Below are 20,316 nucleotides of genomic sequence, written 5' to 3' on the forward strand. Positions count from 1 at the left end.
GTAAGGCATCAATGACTTATTTTTCTGTGTATTGCCCAAATGTAAAAACTGCAAAATGTCCAAATCTTTTGAAAAGCTAGCCCACTGGGGGAAAAAAAGACCATTAAATGCATCAATGATGACACTTTTGTCCGTAATGGGGCCAGAGTCTGAATACATTTGTTGAGGCAGAGAGGAAGAAGTACAACCCTTCAAGGATTTGACAGTTTTCCAGCATTTAGCCTGATTCCCCTCACAATCAGAAAGTGGTTACATAAGATTTTTCCTTTCTGATTAGTCTTACACATTGATTCCTCAGTTGCCTAAAATATTGCCAATCCGGGCCTAATCCTGTGTTTCTGGCCTTGACCCGAGGCAACATTTCTCATACAAATGACTTCTGATAATTCAGAAGTTAACCAGGTATTCAATCTATCTTTAACTCTCAGACGGGGAATGATTATCTACAATAGTGTTGAAGACATTTACAAAAAATTTTTACAACTAAATCAGTTTCAGGGATAGCTGTGATACAATCAAGGTCACTAAAATAAAGATAATGTAAAAACACCTGGTTTACTAAAGTTTGTAAATTCATCTTCGTGACGACACAAGGCTTAGATGTATCGCTGACACAGTCAACACTGCAATGGTAATATTCATCAAAATAAGGTGGATTTTGATGGATCTTTAGGGTACGTCCATCTAAGCTCAGTTGTCAGCTGATATATTTCAGCGTATCTGACACTGGCGTCCTCAATATTAAAATCGGCCATAATTAATAGTTCAAACGTACACTCCTACTAGTGACAGCTGGTTATTATGACCAAGGTCCACATTAAGAACCAGACCATCAAACTGCTTAGGGACAGAGGTAGCAAGAGATTCTGTCTAATCTGCAAACATTAAAGCAGCACAGAATTATTCAACCAAATGTCAAAAATTACCTTAATGTCCATGTTGGATTGAGAAGCAAGAATTTCAATCAAATCCATCGGGCATGAACATGAACAAATCCAAGATGGCGGTTGTGACAGGTCAGCTGATGGTCACCTGATAGGTCACCTGATGCAGAGGCCATCTTGGTAATGAATAGTTTCCATTAAATCATTTGGATTACTGTGTTAATATCAATATGTGGACTTAATTGAATTGAGCCCTTTCAGTCAGGATATAAAGGATTGTCTCTAGCACCCCCTAGTGGCTGTAACATCTATGAAAACACCTCAAAAAGGAAAAAAAACAGCGATTACCTTTAGACGTCTTCAGAGGGGTCTTCAAAATGTGTGCGTCTTTGTCTATGTGTGTGTGTGTGTGTCTATGTGTGTGTGTGTGTGTGTGTGTGTGTGTGTCTGTGTGTGTGTGTGTGTGTGTGTGTGTGTGTGTGTGTGTGTGTGTGTGTGTGTGTGTGTGTGTGTGTGTGTGTGTGTGTGTGTGTGTGTGTGTGCGTCTTTGTCTATGTGTGTGTGTGTGTCTATGTGTGTGTGTGTGTGTGTGTGTCTGTGTGTGTGTGTGTGTGTGTGTGTGTGTGTGTGTGTGTGTGTGTGTGTGTTTCTGTATAGATAGACAATAAACAGTACTCACGATCATTGCACCGCGTGCCGGTGAAGGAGGTCATGGAGCAGTCGCAGGTGTAGTTCTCCCACTGCTGGATACAGACGCCCATGTTGGTACATGAGTCCTCCTGACAGGTGGTGCTAGGACCTGTAGGTGGCAGAGCAGAGCCATGTGATACCAGGGTACAGGCGGCAGAGCAGAGCCATGTGATACCAGGGTACAGGTGGCAGAGCAGAGCCATGTGATACCAGGGTACAGGCGGCAGAGCAGAGCCAACCAGGGTACAGGTGGCAGAGCCATGTGGTACCAGGGTACAGGTGGCAGAGCAGAGCCATGTGATACCAGGGTACAGGTGGCAGAGCAGAGCCATGTGATACCAGGGTACAGGTGGCAGAGCAGAGCCATGTGATACCAGGGTACAGGTGGCAGAGCCATGTGATACCAGGGTACAGGTGGCAGAGCAGAGCCATGTGATACCAGGGTACAGGTGGCAGAGCCATGTGATACCAGGGTACAGGTGGCAGAGCCATGTGATACCAGGGTACAGGTGGCAGAGCCATGTGATACCAGGGTACAGGTGGCAGAGCCATGTGATACCAGGGTACAGGTGGCAGAGCCATGTGATACCAGGGTACAGGCGGCAGAGCAGAGCCAACCAGGGTACAGGTGGCAGAGCCATGTGATACCAGGGTACAGGTGGCAGAGCCATGTGATACCAGGGTACAGGTCTGAGCACTAGCTCCCCAACAGCTCCTCCAACAGGTGCCATGCAGAGGTGTCAGAGCATGTCAGTGGGCCATGCATTAGTCAGGTTAGTACATTAGTACAGGAATTACAGAGGTGTTATTGTACCGTAGAAGTACACCAAACTGAAGAAGATAAAAAAAATAAACACACAGCATTCCCTTCAAGTAGATTTTAGTAAGACGTATAGTGTGTCCAGACATTGAACAGGGTGCTGGATGTGTTTTCAACATGGCTGGTTGATGAGAGACAACTGGTGGATTCAGACAAACTGACTAGACTAGGGTCACGTACTGTCATATTGAGTGTCTCTATAACTGTGTAATAACATGGTTATAACTGTGTAATAACATGGTTATAACTGTGGAATAACATGGTTATAACTGTGGAATAACATGGTTATAACTGTGGAATAACATGGTTATAACTGTAATAACATGTTATAACTGTGTAATAACTTGGTTATAACTGTGTAATAACATGGTTATAACTGTAAAATAACATGGTTATAACTGTAAAAACATGTTAAAACTGTGTAATAACATGGTTATAACGGTGGAATAACATGGTTATAACTGTGGAATAACATGGTTATAACGGTGGAATAACATGGTTATAACGGTGTAATAACATGGTTATAACTGTGTAATAACATGGTTATAACGGTGTAATAACATGGTTATAACGGTGTAATAACATGGTAATTACTTACTACACAGTCTACAGCGTTGTACATGTTGTTCAATAGAAGTTACAATGATTATAACACTTTTTTTGAGTATAGATTATGTGATGTTATTGAGAGTTTATTTTTGCAATAATATGACATATGTTCAAACCATAACCTTAATCAATGCATACATACTGGATGTAACTACACACCGTAATTCCCGTATGCCCGTTCATGTCAGCAACATGTGAACACACAGTTTTAGAGCCACCGGAAGGGAATATGAAGTGTGACACCAGGGTGTAAGCTCTCCCATCCCCCCAACCCCTTGCTCTAGCCCAGACCAGTCTACATAAAGAGACACTGGAGAAGATGACCCAGTGTAACAGAAAGAGGATCACGAGACAGAACATTTTATAGCAAAGTGGTGCACATAGGACATATGCTTTTGTTATATAAATGTTGTTGTGGTGGGGTCCAGTTAAGTCCAGGGCTGTGTTTCATTCTAGACAGGTGTTCCCTTACCCCTCTGTCCTCGTCCACTCTCCTTCACACAACCGAGACAAACGGGTCAGACCCTTTCCAGTTCTGTGAAAAGGGAGTAAGCGAGGGAATATCGGAGGATACATCTGTGTGGAAGGAAACGTAGACCATATGAGGACTTGAGACTCAACACCATCCGGACTCATCCCATGTTTTTAAGAGGAAGTGCAGTCTCTACTGTGCAGCAGTGCAAAAAACAATTCAGTGAAAAATCGGGACAATATTCCCACCAGAAATGGAAAAACCGTGTGAAAAAAAAAAGATTTATGCAAGATAAAATGATTCACTTCATGTTTGTTTCTTCTTCTACAGGTACCAACGTAACCTGAAATACATCCATAAAGTAGTAACAATAATACAAGCTGCAAGTGAAGAAGAGGTCAATGTTCCTGAACACTAAAGACACACTTTCATCTGTCCTGGTGGTTCATGAGACATGCTTTATTAAGGTGGAAGAGATAGAGCACCTCTGCATGTGCTCATATAGCCAGACTGACATTCATCTACCCTGTGTGTGTGTGTGTGTGTGTGTGTGTGTGTGTGTGTGTGTGTGTGTGTGTGTGTGTGTGTGTGTGTGTGTGTGTGTGTGTGTGTGTGTGTGTGTGTGTGTGTGTGTGTGTGTGTGTGTGTGTGTGTGTGTGTGTGTGTGTGTGTGTGTGTGTGTATGTCTGTTCTGCTGAATGTGATCATATAGCCAGACTGACATCCATCTGTGTGTGTGTGTGTGTGTGTGTGTGTGTGTGTGCCTGTTCTACTGAATGTGCTCATATAGCCAAACTGACATTCATCTACCGTGTGTGTGTGTGAGTGTGAGTCTGTCCGTGTTCTCTGTAGAATGTGCTACTGTAATTCATCTGCTTCAACACATTCCCAGGGGAAACGTGTTAATATTACTCAGCTACAGCAGTAGATATCTCTTTCTTCATCTGGGTGGGAATCTTTATTTCTAAAAATAAATGTCTTAAATCCCCTCGGAGTGGACTTTGGATATGGACATGACTTCTCTAAAACCCCATCCGTCAGTCTCCAGCCTGATGGCAGGCTGCTCTCGCATTCTAATCAAACTGTCTGTCAAACTGTATGAATCTCAAATTTAACTTAGGTCGACCGTCCCTTTAATTAGCGTACTAATCACACTGGCCTATCAGGGGTGCTTCCGCACTCCAGGCCTAAATGTATTTGAAGGGTGGGGGGGGGGGGGGGGGGGGGCGTGCGTGTGTATGTATGTGTGTGTGTGTGTGTGTGTGCCTTTCGGGATGTGTGTGTCGACCCAATGTGCTAGACTTAGCGGATTCCTCAGCAACTCTGACAAGACAGGCTATACACGGCCCGATACCAAAATACAAGATCTGCAGAGTATTCAGACCCCTTGACTTTTTCCATATTTTGTTACGTAACAGGCTTATTCTAAAAACAATCACATTTGTTTTTTCCCCTCATCAATCTACACACAATACCCCATAAAGACAAAGCAAAAACTGTTTTTTTTAGAAATGTTTGCAAATGTATTAAATTTAAAATAAGTATGTTTTCAGACAACTTACTCAGTACATTGTTGAAGCACCTTTCGCAGCAATTATAATATTGAGTCTTCTTGGGCATGACACTGCAAGCTTGGCACACATGTATTTGGGGAGTTTCTCCAATTCTTCTCTGCAGATCCTCTCAAACTCTGTCAGGTTGGATGGGGAGAGTCGCTGCACAGCTATTTTCAGGTCTCTCCAGAGATGTTCGATCAGGTTCAAGTCCAGGCTCTGGCTGGGCCCTTCAAGGACATTCAGAGACTTGTCCTGAAGCCACTCCTGCGTTGTCTTGGCTGTGTGCTTAGGGTCGTTGTCCTGTTGGAAGGTGAACCTTTACCCCAGTCTGAGGTCCTGAGCACTCTAGAGCAGGTTTTCATCAAGGATCTCTCTGTACTTTGCTTTGTTCATCTTTGCCGCAATCCTGACTAGTCTCCCAGTCTCTGCCTCAGAAAAACATCCCCACAGCATGATGCTGCCACCACCATGCTTCACCGTAAGGATGGTGCCAGGTTTCCTCCAGACGTGACGCTTGGCATTCAGGCCAAAGAGTTATATCTTGGTTTCATCAGACCAGAGATTATTGTTTCTCATGGTCTGAGTCTTTGCATGCCTTTTGGCAAACTCCAAGTGGGCTGTCATGTGCCTTTTACTGAGGAGTGGCTTTTATCTGTCCACTCTACCATAAAGGCCTGATTGGAAGAGTACTGCAGAGATGGTTGCCCTTCTGTAAGGTTCTCCCATCCCCACAGAGGAACTCTAGAGCTATGTCAGAGTGACCATCGTTCTTGGTCACCTCCCTGACCAAGGCTATTCTCCCCCAATTGCTCAGTTTGGCCGGGCAGCCAACACTAGGAAGAGTCTTGGTGGTTCCAAACTTCTTCCACTTACGAATCGTGGAGGTAACTTTGTTCTTAGGGAACTTCAATGTTACAGACATTTTTTGGTACCCTTCCCCAGATATGTACCTCGACACAATCCTGTCTCAGCGCTCTACGGACAATTCCTTCGACCTCATGGCTTGGTTTTTGCTCTGACATGCACTGTCAACTGTGGGACCTTATATAGACAGGTGTTTGCCTTTCCAAATCATGTCCAATCAATTGAATTTACCACAGGTGGACTCAAATTACGTTGTAGAAACATCTCAAGGATGATCAATGGAAACAGGAGCTTAATTTAGAGTCGCATGGCAAATACTTATGTAAATAAGGTATTTCTGTTTTTTGTTTTTAATACATTTGCAAACTTTCTAAAAATCTGATTTCGTTTTGTCATTATAGGTTATTGTGTGTAGATTGCTGAACATGTATTTTTTAAAATCAATTTTAGATTAAGGCTGTAACGTAACAAAATGTGGAAAAAGTCAAGGGGTCTGAATACTTTCCGAAGGCTCTGTAATCATACAGGTGGCTAATGTTTATTCATGCAAAAGCTTTCCATCACAATCATTAGTCTGTCTCCTTCCCTGCACACCTGCCTGCCCGCCTGCCAGTCTTCTTCCCTGCCTGTCTCCTGCCTGCCTCCCTGCCCGCCTGCCTGCCTCCCTACCTCCTGCCTGCCTCTGGCTGCCTGCAGGCCTCCCAGCGAGGCAAAGCCTGGGTACGCCGTAGGACTTGCAGCCCCTACCTACCATTCTCCAGAAGTGAACCATTTTATGACAAGCACATAGCCAGCTGAAAAAAAATCTTTCAATACCTGGCGATGTTCGCTGTCTATTGTGCTTAAAGGTGACATCATCAAACATAGCTTGAAGACTTCCTGCTTTACCGCCAACACTATCAGAGTTTAAATCAGCCACGATTGCTATTGGATTTGCTCTGTTTGTGCCCTACCTTGAGGCCAAAATTCAGGTGTTGTTTTCTGTAAGCAGGAAGTCACCCCACTGTGTACGATGATGTCATCTTCTTTACAGTACCTTTAAGCCAAGGTATTTTTGTGAGTGGTGACACATAACATTACAAGCTCAGAATGGAATTTGAACCTTCTACCTTGTAGGTCAGCTTTGGTGAAACCGACTTCGTTAGAGAAAAGAACAGAAAGTGAAAAACAATAAAACAAGGTTAGTAGGTGGCCAATGATTTTTGGGTTTATAAAGCCAGCACTTTACTAACAGGGATATGGCCCTTAACTTCTCTAAGGTAGGGGTCAGGGGTCAGGGCTATGCTACCATGACAACCAAAAATAAGGGACAGATGAAATAGACGGGGACAGTACAGAGAAAACATGCCGATGAAAATGGATATGGTTCGGAGATTATGAACCTATGGAGACACACGGTATATGTGTCACTTCAACACATGTATTAGGATGGGCACTGGACAAATTGAGCTACATGTTAACCTGTTCAGTCATTACACATTATTCAGAAGCACTTTGTTAAAACAGTCATATTTAAGTGGAACTTCAACCAGAAAACTGCAATCTGCATTGAAACCTGCACATGAATTGAAATGTTTTCATTTTACATGGATTTTACAAATGTATTCAATCAATCTGAATTAGGTATTTATTAACATGTTTCTTGTTTTATTTGATGTATAGTCTACTCAAAGCATAAATGGGACAATTGCTGCTTAAGAATGATGAGAACACAAAGGTTATTATGAATATGTTTTATCATGAAGGGATGAGGACAAACGACACAAGATGATTCACGGATGACGTCAGACACAAGGATAGACAGTGAAAACCCATAACATTGTTTTATTAGAGAGTTGACGTAGTGTTTCCCCGGGCCTGCCGTTCAGTCCCCCAACGCTTCCATCCACCTATGTACTGAGGCATCGGCGCCATCTAGTGGGGGTTTTCCTCGATTACATGAATCTATGCCAAGTAGACCTAGAACTGCAGGTGCTTTTCCCTGTTGACTTTTGTCACTAGTTACCACAGCCACAAAGTCGAAATTGGCAGGATAATTCAAGAAAAGAAATACATGAGCTTTTTGGTATTAATTTAAGGTGAGGTTTAGGCATAAGGTTAGCAGTGTGGTTAAGGTAGCCTCTGCCGAGTCCAAAACTACCGGAAACGGAAAGAGAGCCTGTGAAGCAATTTCCGATTTTTGGACATTAACAAGGCAAAACTCCTCCTCCACATTTACCGAATTGGTTGAACAGTGGAGAAGACATTATTATAAAAAAAATTATGTAGGGGATCTAGTTCCAGCCGTTTCTTCTACATTTGCTATGTTAGGAAGAGAAATCGTAGAAATATACATACATTTTAACTATAAATATGACTCTGGCTGTGGTAACTAGTGACAACCAACATGAAGTCCCTCAAACTGGTGAGTTGAGGTAGTAAAGTTACAAACTAATTTGTGTTTTTTTGTAGGGCAAAATGAGCAACTTACTTTCTTGTTAAAGAGTGAGTGTAAAGAAGCACTATCGCAAACATACAAAAATGAGAGCTCTCATCTGAACGTGAATAAATAGCCATCTTTAATTACACGCCTTAGCGCTGAGATAATTGAAAAAAAAACTGGTGTGAATAGCATGGTCACACTAGCCTACCCTATTCACAACCAATCACAAATCAATATGACAGTTGAATTATAATATTGTCATGCAGTTTTAAAAATCGGGGATCAAACAGTGGACTTTTACATTCAATTACAACAGTCAGCAAAGTTACAGGTCATTAGGGGTCGTCGCTGGTTACCACAGCCACAAAGACTTCATGTTGGCTGTTCTAGAGAGTGGGCACCTACTGTTTCTCCTTTGTTGCATTACCTGTGTAGTTCCAGCACATTGTTTGGCCTAATCCATTCTGCTAGTTCGGGGAGTTGTTGGTTTGTGTATAGACAATGTGCTGTCGCTTCAGCTCTCAGGTGTTGGATTACGTTGTGTGAGTCTGTGTTGGTGTTTTGACCTTGTAGCCATTAGGTTGCTCGTACTAAGTACTCTGGGACCATTAATGCTGTCTGTTTCTGTCAACTTGAAACCTGGACTTCAAATTCGTAAATATTGTCCTCACTGTGGGCCTACAACACTGTTAATAAAAGCATTTATTTTTGATTACGTTACTCCATCTGTTGTTGCACGGTGTGCTCCAAAACCCAACTAACTAGGCAGCCATTAGTCTGGACAGTTAAATTCATACTATGGCAAATATTTAGAAAAACAAAAATGTGAACACATTCTCATCGCCACTCACAAACAAAATTACAAAAAATCAGAAATGATATGAATGTGATACAACAGAAAAGTCACACATACATCATGGTGTATCCACTGTAATCTGTAATGAGCGGAAGACTTATGGGGATATTAATATTGCGTTATAGTTATATACTCCATAATAGTCATAATGTCAAGGTATATTAGGTTTATATTGCACCATTGTGTGGCTCTCTGATATGGTAATTTCAAAATAAGACAACAAAAAATAAACAATAAATACACAACGGAGAAGTTGAAATTGGAAGCAGAACAAAGAAACAACACACTCCGGATAAAACATGTGCATGAAGCAAATTGATTCTCATGCAAGCATTAATGATCAATGAAAACTGAGCAAAAACTTTATTAACAAACAATTTTTATTTTTTTTTACGATCAAGGTCAAGAGCCAAGAGTATTGCTGCAATAATTGTTCAATGGATTGAAATGTGATGCTATAGTGTAAACATATTTCAATAGGCCGTCGTCTCAACTGATTTTATTTTTTTTAATTTTACCTTTATTATACAGTTTTTTTCTCATTGAGATAACATCTCTTTTCCAAGAGAGACCTGGTCCAATAGCAGCAGGGGGAACAACGTTTCAGACAAAACAACTTACATACACTCACACAACATTAAACACAACTATAAACACACATACAGTACAACAATTACATATTACATTAAAAACACAAACATCTTGACTAAAAACAGGTGACCTAAAAACAATTTCACTCTTCTATGATATATGTGTTTAAACTCCACTAACGAAACTAGATCATCACATTTTAAAATGTTCATGAGAGAATTCCAGGACCACGGAGCTGAGTAACTACCATGACCTGTTCTAATGTTTGGTACTGTTGAAGCAAATCAGAATGGGACCGTAAATTATATTTATTTACTGACCTGACTAAAAAAGAACAGAGATAAAATGGCATTTTACCCAATATGGCCTTATCAGAAACAATTCTTTGTATACCAGTGTTTAAGCCTACGCAAGGTCAATGACGACCAGCCAACAGCGCTGTAGAGATCACAATGATGTGTTAGACGTTTCTGATTTGTAATGAACCTGAGGGCTGCATGATACACTGAATCAAGTGCTCTCAGGGTAGTGGCTGAGGCCTGCATATATATAACATCACTAAAATCTAAAACCTCCAGTAATATACATCGTACCAACTCCTTCCTGGCCTCAAAAGAAAAACAAGCCTTATGCTGGTAATAAAATCCTATTTTCAGCTTGAGCTTCCTTATCAAGTTCTCTACATGCACAGTGAAGCTCAGCTTATCATCAACCCACACACTCAAATATGTGTACACTTTAACTTGCTCTACAGTATGTCCAGCCAATGTAGCAATGACATGATTTGTAACATGCCTGGCATTTGAAAATACCATGCATTTTGTTTTACCCGAATTTAGAATCAGCTTTAAATCATACAGATTCTGTTGTATGATGTTAAATGCTCTTTGAGCATTTTCAAAAGCTAAAGATAAACTACCACCACTTGAATAAAGAACAGTATCATCTGCATAAAAATGAACATCCGCTGTTTCACTAAGATCCCCAATGTTGTTGATATACAAAATTAACTACTACTTTACAACCATTCGCCATTACACATTGTGTACGATTTGATAGGTAATTTATAAACCAATCTAGAGCACGACCAGTAATTCCACAACATTTTAACCTTTGCACTAACACAGCATGGTCCACGGTGTCAAAAGCCTTTGACAAATCATTAAAAACAGACACACAATGTAACTTCTTATCAAGAGCACAGTGGATGTCATTTAAAACCTTCAATGTTGCTGAAACAGTGCTGTGGCCAGACCTAAAACCTGATTGCACAGAATATTTGAGAACCTGATGTACACGGAATATTTGAGATAGACACTAAACTGACGGAAACCTACGGAAATGTAGTTTTGCATACACAACGCATACAAGCTCTTGTATTACTTCTGACTGGAGCTTTCATATGTCTCCATATGTAGATATTACAATTCTTATTCTCTATAGTTGGGGCAGCAGGTAGCCTAGTGGTTAGAGAGTGGTGCCAGTAACCGAAAGGTTGCTGGATTGAATCCCCAAGCTGACAAGGCAGTTTCAATCCCACTGTTCTCCTGGTAGGCTGTCATTTTAAATAAGAATTTGTCCATAACTGACTTGCCTAGCTAAAAAAAAATGTTGTAGCTGTATTGTTGCTTGAATAGCTGTGATTCTATGTCTAACACGTGCGGCATATAGTATGTTATTTCAACATATAGCTAATTGTATTTATGATAAGTACTTATTATACAGAACAAAATACTAATTAAAACTCATAACAATTATGGTATATTACAATTGAATGTTTAATATACTGGTAGCTCCCTGTGATGTACCTACAGAAACACTTCTATGCTAGATGCTAAGATGTTTTAAAAATATATTTTATGTCGTTCTGAAACATGACTGTAAATATCAATAATGATGAGCTCCTAAAACACCAATATTTTGGCTACTGTAGCGCTGCTTTGTGCTGTGCTGAAATGACATCATAAACGTGCGACCAATGTGGCCGATAAGAGCTGGGTCTGGGTTGTGGCTAGTTGGAGTACAGCTACGGACCAAAAGTTACATGTTTGTGTCACATCGGGTACACCTGTAGCATTTTAGTTAACCCAAACCGTAACTCCTTTCCTAACCTTAACCTAATTATCCTAACCTGCTATGTTAATTATCCTAACCTGCTGCGTTAATTCTCCTAACCTGTTGCATTAATTCTCCTAACCTGCTGTGTTAATTATCCTAACCTGCTGCATTAATTCTTCTAACCTGCTGTGTATGTTCTTCTAACCTGCTGTGTATGTTCTTCTAACCTGCTGCGTTAAATCACTTCTGATCATAGCTGTACTCCATCTAGCCAAAACCATGGGATTGGGGCTCAAGGTTGAAGTTGTCCCTCACCATAGATCTAGGATCAGATGTACCAACTTCAAACCCTTACTTTATAATTTAGGATGAATAAATACTATCTAAGGCACTGCATCTAAGTGCTAGAGGTGTCACTACAGTCCCTGGTTCGATTCCAGGCTGTATGACAACCAGCTGTGATTGGGAGTCCCATAGGATGGTGAGTGAGATGACCAGAAAGGTTAGTAGGATGGACAGGGGAGGGTAAGGAACGAGGGAGGTGAAGGTACTGTTGGAGAAAAGGAGAAAGAATGGGCTGCCTGAACTGTCCTTGTAGTTTGAGTTTGAGTTGAAGTCTGAGTCGGACATGGTTTTGAGGGAGGGTGTACCTTCGCATCCGCGCTCTATCTGCCCGCTGCGGAAAAGAGCGTCCTGGAGGAGGTCAGGGAGGCGGCCGTTGAGGTCCACTGAGGCCAGGCAGCCCTGGAAACCGTCCCTGGACGCCACCAGCTTGGGCAGGCTACCGTACATACCAGGGCCCAGCCCAGCGATAAACAAGTCACCTGGAGGGAGGAGGAGAGGACACAGACACCAACATGTACGGGCAGTCTAGCTTCATCACTAAGTATTTTATTTGACTGTTGTGGTGGTCAAATAAATATTTTATAGTCCTGTATCTGTAAATAAATGTGAGGTCACTGAACTACCTGTTATATACTCTACCTGTCAGGTCACTGAACTACCTGTTATATACTCTACCTGTCAGGTCACTGATCTACCTCTGTTATATACTCTACCAGTCAGGTCACTGAACTACCTGTTATATACTCTACCAGTCAGGTCACTGAACTACCTGTTATATATTCTACCTGTAGGTCACTGAACTACCTGTTATATACTCTACCTGTCAGGTCACTGATCTACCTCTGTTATATACTCTACCTGTCAGGTCACTGTACTACCTCTGTTATATACTCTACCTGTAAGGTCACTGAACTACCTGTTATATACTCTACCTGTCAGGTCACTGAACTACCTGTTATATACTCTACCTGTCAGGTCACTGAACTACCTGTTATATACTCTACCTGTCAGGTCACTGAACTACCTGTATTATACTCTACCTGTCAGGTCACTGAACTACCTGTTATATACTCTACCTGTCAGGTCACTGATCTACCTCTGTTATATACTCTACCTGTCAGGTCACTGAACTACCTGTATAATACTCTACCTGTCAGGTCACTGAACTACCTGTTATATACTCTACCTGTCAGGTCACTGAACTACCTGTTATATACTCTACCTGTCAGGTCACTGAACTACCTGTTATATACTCTACCTGTCAGGTCACTGATCTACCTCTGTTATATACTCTACCTGTCAGGTCACTGTACTACCTGTTATATACTCTACCTGTCAGGTCACTACCTCTGTTATATACTCTACCTGTCAGGTCACTGAACTACCTGTATTATACTCTACCTGTCAGGTCACTGATCTACCTCTGTTATATACTCTACCTGTCAGGTCACTGTACTACCTGTTATATATTCTACCTGTCAGGTCACTGAACTACCTCTGTTATATACTCTACCTGTCAGGTCACTGAACTACCTGTTATATACTCTACCTGTCAGGTCACTGTACTACCTGTATTAAACTCTACCTGTCATGTCACTGAACTACCTGTTATATACTCTAACTGTCAGGTCACTGTACTACCTGTTATATATTCTACCTGTCAGGTCACTACCTCTGTTATATACTCTACCTGTCAGGTCACTGTACTACTTCTGTTATATACTCTACCTGTCAGGTCACTGTACTACCTCTGTTATATATTCTACATGTCAGGTCACTGAACTACCTCTGTTATATACTCTACCTGTCAGGTCACTGTACCTCTGTTATATACTCTACCTGTCAGGTCACTGTACCTCTGTTATATACTCTACCTGTCAGGTCACTGAACTGCCTCTGTTATATACTCTACCTGTCAGGTCACTGTACTACCTGTTATATACTCTACCTGTCAGGTCACTGATCTACCTGTTATATACTCTACCTGTCAGGTCACTGAACTACCTGTTATATACTCTACCTGTCAGGTCACTGAACTACCTGTTATATACTCTACCTGTCAGGTCACTGATCTACCTCTGTTATATACTCTACCTGTCAGGTCACTGAACTACCTGTTATATACTCTACCTGTCAGGTCACTGAACTACCTGTATTATACTCTACCTGTCAGGTCACTGAACTACCTGTTATATACTCTACCTGTCAGGTCACTGATCTACCTCTGTTATATACTCTACCTGTCAGGTCACTGAACTACCTGTATAATACTCTACCTGTCAGGTCACTGAACTACCTGTTATATACTCTACCTGTCAGGTCACTGAACTACCTGTTATATACTCTACCTGTCAGGTCACTGAACTACCTGTTATATACTCTACCTGTCAGGTCACTGATCTACCTCTGTTATATACTCTACCTGTCAGGTCACTGTACTACCTGTTATATACTCTACCTGTCAGGTCACTGAACTACCTGTATTATACTCTACCTGTCAGGTCACTGATCTACCTCTGTTATATACTCTACCTGTCAGGTCACTGTACTACCTGTTATATATTCTACCTGTCAGGTCACTGAACTACCTCTGTTATATACTCTACCTGTCAGGTCACTGAACTACCTGTTATATACTCTACCTGTCAGGTCACTGTACTACCTGTATTAAACTCTACCTGTCATGTCACTGAACTACCTGTTATATACTCTAACTGTCAGGTCACTGTACTACCTGTTATATATTCTACCTGTCAGGTCACTACCTCTGTTATATACTCTACCTGTCAGGTCACTGTACTACTTCTGTTATATACTCTACCTGTCAGGTCACTGTACTACCTCTGTTATATATTCTACATGTCAGGTCACTGAACTACCTCTGTTATATACTCTACCTGTCAGGTCACTGTACCTCTGTTATATACTCTACCTGTCAGGTCACTGTACCTCTGTTATATACTCTACCTGTCAGGTCACTGAACTGCCTCTGTTATATACTCTACCTGTCAGGTCACTGTACTACCTGTTATATACTCTACCTGTCAGGTCACTGATCTACCTGTTATATACTCTACCTGTCAGGTCACTGAACTACCTGTTATATACTCTACCTGTCAGGTCACTGAACTACCTCTGTTATATACTCTACCTGTCAGGTCACTGAACTACCTCTGTTATATACTCTACCTGTCAGGTCACTGAACCTCTGTTATATACTCTACCTGTCAGGTCACTGAACTACCTGTTATATACTCTACCTGTCAGGTCACTGAACTACCTCTGTTATATACTCTACCTGTCAGGTCACTGAACTACCTGTTATATACTCTACCTGTCAGGTCACTGAACTACCTCTGTTATATACTCTACCTGTCAGGTCACTGTACTACCTCTGTTATATACTCTACCTGTCAGGTCACTGAACTACCTCTGTTATATACTCTACCTGTCAGGTCACTGTACTACCTCTGTTATATACTCTACCTGTCAGGTCACTGTACTACCTGTTATATACTCTACCTGTCAGGTCACTGAACTACCTGTTATATACTCTACCTGTCAGGTCACTGATCTACCTGTTATATACTCTACCTGTCAGGTCACTGTACTACCTCTGTTATATACTCTACCTGTCAGGTCACTGTACTACCTCTGTTATATACTCTACCTGTAAGGTCACTGAACTACCTCTGTTATATACTCTACCTGTCAGGTCACTGAACTACCTGTTATATACTCTACCTGTCAGGTCACTGAACTACCTGTTATATACTCTACCTGTCAGGTCACTGAACTACCTCTGTTATATACTCTACCTGTCAGGTCACTGATCTACCTCTGTTATATACTCTACCTGTCAGGTCACTGAACTACCTCTGTTATATACTCTACCTGTCAGGTCACTGTACTACCTGTTATATACTCTACCTGTCAGGTCACTACCTCTGTTATATACTCTACCTGTCAGGTCACTGTACTACCTCTGTTATATACTCTACCTGTCAGGTCACTGAACTACCTCTGTTATATACTCTACCTGTCAGGTCACTGTACTACCTGTTATATACTCTACCTGTCAGGTCACTACCTCTGTTATATACTCTACCTGTCAGGTCACTGTACTACCTCTGTTATATACTCTACCTGTCAGGTCACTGAACTACCTCTGTTATATACTCTACCTGTCAGGTCACTGAAATACCTGTTATATACTCTACCTGTCAGGTCCTCTGTTATATACTCTAACTGTCAGGTCACTGAACTACCTGTTATATACTCTACCTGTTAGGTCCTCTGTTATATACTCTACCTGTCAGGTCCTCTGTTATATACTCTACCTGTCAGGTCCTCTGTTATATACTCTACCTGTCAGGTCGAGGTTCTTGGCTCCGTTGACCACCTGACTGGTTGCCTTGGCGTCCACCTTCAGAGTGTGAATGTTGCTGTTGTCACGAGTGATGACCACATTGTGCCACTGGTTGTCATGTAGAGCCCGGTCGCTGTTGCCCTTGATGACGTTGGGCCCATTGCCAAGATCAAACACATAGTGGATGTACCTGAGGGAGTTGAAAGGTTACCCTGGTCACTGAATAGAACACCTGTTGTACCGATAGGGGTGGTGCAGCAGAGGAGATCACTTCTAGGCATCTTGGCCTCTGTGAGTGGAGTGGAGTCGACAATTAGAATATGTCAAAATGGTTACATTTAACCTTTAATTTATCTAGACATACAGGTGTCGGATCTTAATTTGATGACTTTTTTGTCGATTTTTTTTCTCCCATCTTCCTACCATCAGGAAATTAAAACGAGCGTTGGAATTTAGACACGTTCACTGAAAACCTGCAGTTCTCTTTCTCTCCATGCGGGGAGGGGGGGAGTAGTCGAGTCATTTGGGAACAGTACCAGCTTATGAAATCATACTCCTTCTCTCTCTTGCTGAAACACTAAAACCACCACACAGACTATGAATAACTGTCTTACTACTGCAATAAGCCTATATGTATTTGAACCGTAACATTAAAATATACAAAAAAATGTATCTGAAATACATCCACATCAACAACCGTTGGTTTTTATAATAATAATAACTTTATTAACACGATAGATAATGGTGTCCAATACAACATACAAGTGTAATCCGAAATATAGACACACAGTAGGCTACACCTAAAACTATAGTCTACTGTAGCCTATCAAAACTAATCACATATACAGGTCTGTAATATCACATGTAAAGACAAGATGAAATTGAGAATAGTACGGAAGCAAATGGAATGAAGCGCATTGGCGCATGAAAGAGAGTGACTCCGATTTTAAAGGCCAAAAACCACCCAAAAAGAGATTAACAGTAGTTTATATATTATTGAAGAATAGGACATCTTAATCCCACAAGACAGTTATTTAGAATGGACAACATAAATAGGAAACAAATAAAATTATAACAGTAGGCTACTACAACATTAGTTCACAATCATACAATGTGTCGGTTAAATTGCCACAATAGATTTGCCATGATGTACAGAATTCTTGTCAATTAGATGGTTGAACAAATCATAAAATTATTTGGTTAAAATCATAATTTAGGGAGCGGTGAAGAGGTCGCCAAAAATGGTTGCAAGTGAGATCAGCTGGAAAGATAGGGGGAGGTAGGGAAAGACGGAAGGATGAAGGAAAATATAGGGGAGGGAGGGAAAGATAGGGAGTGGAAGGGAAAGATAGGGGGATGTAGGGAAAGAAAGGGAGAGGTAGGGAAAGATGGTGGGGTAGGGAAAGATAGGCGGAGGTAGGGTGGGGAAATATAGGGGAGGTAGGGAAAGATAGGTGGAGGTAAGGTAAGATAGGGAAAGATAGGTGGAGGTAGGGAAAGAGGGTGAGGTAGGGTAAGATAAGCGGAGGTAGGGTAGGGAAAGATGAGGGGAGGGGAGGTAGGGGGGGTAGGGAAAGATAGGGGGAGGTAGGGAAAGATAGGGAGAGGTAGGGAAAGATGGGGGAGGTAGGGAAATATAAGGAAAGAAAGGGGGGTAGGGAAAGATAGGGAGAGGTAGGGAAAGATAGGGGGAGGTAGGGAAATATAAGGAAAGATAGGGGGTAGGGAAAGATAGTGGGGGAATATAAGGAAAGCTCAGGGGATGTAGGGAAAGATAGGGGAGGTAGAGAAATATAAGGAAAGATAGGGGGTTAGGGAAAGATAGGGGAGGTAGGGAAAGATAGGGAGAGGACGGGAAAGATAGGGGGATGTAGGGATAGAAAGGGGGAGGTAGGGAAAGATGGTGGGGTAGGGAAAGATAGGCGGTGTTAGGGTAGGGAAATATAGGGGAGGTTGGGAAAGATAGGTGAAGGTAAGGTAAGATAGGGAAAGATAGGTGGAGGTAGGGAAAGAGGGTGAGGTAGGGTAAGATAGGCGGAGGTAGGGTAGGGAAAGATGAGGGGAGGTAGGGAAAGATGGGGGGAGGTAGGGAAAGATGGGGGGAGGTAGGGGAGGTAGGGAAAGATAGGGGGAGGTAGGGAAAGATAGGGAGAGGTAGGGAAAGATAGGGGGAGGTAGGGAAATATAAGGAAAGATAGGGGGTAGGGAAAGATAGGGAGAGGTAGGGAAAGATAGGGGGAGGTAGGGAAATATAAGGAAAGATAGGGGGTAGGGAAAGATAGGGGGGTAGGGAAATATAAGGAAAGCTAGGGGGATGTAGGGAAAGATAAGGGAGGTAGAGAACTATAAGGAAAGATAGGGGGTAGGGAAAGATAGGGGGAGGTAGGGAAAGATAGGGAGAGGAAGGGAAAGATAGGGGGAGGTAAGGAAATATAAGGAAAGATAGGGGGATGTAGGGAAAGAAAGGGATAGACAGTGGGAGTTAGGGAAAGGTAGGGAAGGTAGGGAAAGATAGGCGGAGGTACGGTAGGGAAAGATAGGTGGAGGTAAGGTAAGATAGGGAAAGATAGGTGGAGGTAGGGAGAGAGGGTGAGGTAGGGTAAGATGGGTGGAGGTAGGGTAGGGAAAGATGAGGGGAGGTAGGGAAAGATGGTGAGGTAGGGTAAGATAGGTGGAGGTAGGGTAGGGAAAGATCGATAGGTGGAGGTAAGGTAAGATAGGGAAAGATAGTGGGAGGTAGGGAAATTCATGGAAAGATAGGGGGAGGTAGGGAAAGATAGTGGGAGGTAGGGAAAGTTAGGGGAGGATGAAGATAAAGATAGGGAGAGCTAAGGAAAGATAGGGGGAGGTAGAGAAAATTAGGGGGAGGTTGGGAAATATAGAGAAAGATAGTAGGAGGAAGGGATAGATAAGGGGATGTAGGGAAAGATGGGGGGGGTGGAGAAAGATAGGGGGGTAGGGGCCGAAGGGAAAGATAGGGAAAAGTAAGGAAAGATAGGGGGAGGTAGCGAAATATAGGGAAGGTAGATAAAGACAGGGGAGGTAGGGAAAGAGAGTGGGAGGTATGGGAAAGATAGGGGAGGTAGGGAAATATAAGGAAAGATAGGGGGTAGGGAAAGATAGGTGGAGGTAGGGAAAGATAAGGAACGATAAGGGGAGGGAAAGATAGGGGGTTGGTAGGGAAAGGTAGGGTAGTTAGGGAAAGATATGGGGGGTAGGGAAAGGTAGGAGAGGTAGGGAAAGGTAGGGAGGAGGTAGGGGAGGTAGGGGGAGGTAGGGAAATATAGGAGGATGAATTGAAAGATAGGGAGAGGTAGGGAAAGATAGGTGGAGATAGGGAAAGATAGGTGGAGGTAGGGAAAGATAGGGGGATGGATGGGAAAGATAAGGGGAGGTAGGGAAAGATAGGGGGATGTAGGGAAATATATGGGAGGTAGGGTAATATAAGGAAACATAGGGGAGGAAGGGAAATATATGGGGAGTGGGGAGATGAAGGGAAATACTGGGAAAGTTAAGGAACGATAGGGGGGAGGTGGTGGAGGGGGGAGGTGGTCAAAGATAGGAGGGGTAGGGAAATATAGGGAAAGATATGGGGAGGTAGAGAAGGATATGGGGAGGTAGGGAAAGATAGTGGGAGCTAGTGAAAGATAGGTGAGGTAGGGAAAGATAGGGTGAGGTAGGGAAAGATAGGGTGAGGTAGGGAAAGATATGGGGAGTTAAGGAAAGATATTGGGAGGTAGTGAAAGATAGGGGAAGTAGGGAAAGATAGGGGAAGTAGGA

The 20,316-nt window shown here is 42.3% G+C and overlaps 1 protein-coding gene across 1 annotated transcript in view; it reads right to left on the minus strand.

Annotated features, from left to right (window-relative positions):
* The window catches only part of LOC129813206 (neurexin-3a-like), a 789,442-nt gene that overhangs the window by 426,847 nt on the left and 342,279 nt on the right, over nucleotides 1–20,316 (minus strand). The window contains exons 16-19 of the mRNA XM_055865477.1: nucleotides 16,536–16,726; nucleotides 12,473–12,646; nucleotides 7,005–7,031; nucleotides 1,564–1,683 (exon numbers count right to left, since the gene is read on the minus strand). Coding sequence (XP_055721452.1) covers nucleotides 1,564–1,683; nucleotides 7,005–7,031; nucleotides 12,473–12,646; nucleotides 16,536–16,726 — 512 coding nt within the window. The remainder of the gene's footprint in view (nucleotides 1–1,563; nucleotides 1,684–7,004; nucleotides 7,032–12,472; nucleotides 12,647–16,535; nucleotides 16,727–20,316) is intronic.

The sequence above is a fragment of the Salvelinus fontinalis genome, chromosome 16 (assembly GCF_029448725.1).
Source record: "Salvelinus fontinalis isolate EN_2023a chromosome 16, ASM2944872v1, whole genome shotgun sequence".
Classification (NCBI taxonomy): Eukaryota; Metazoa; Chordata; class Actinopteri; order Salmoniformes; family Salmonidae; genus Salvelinus; species Salvelinus fontinalis.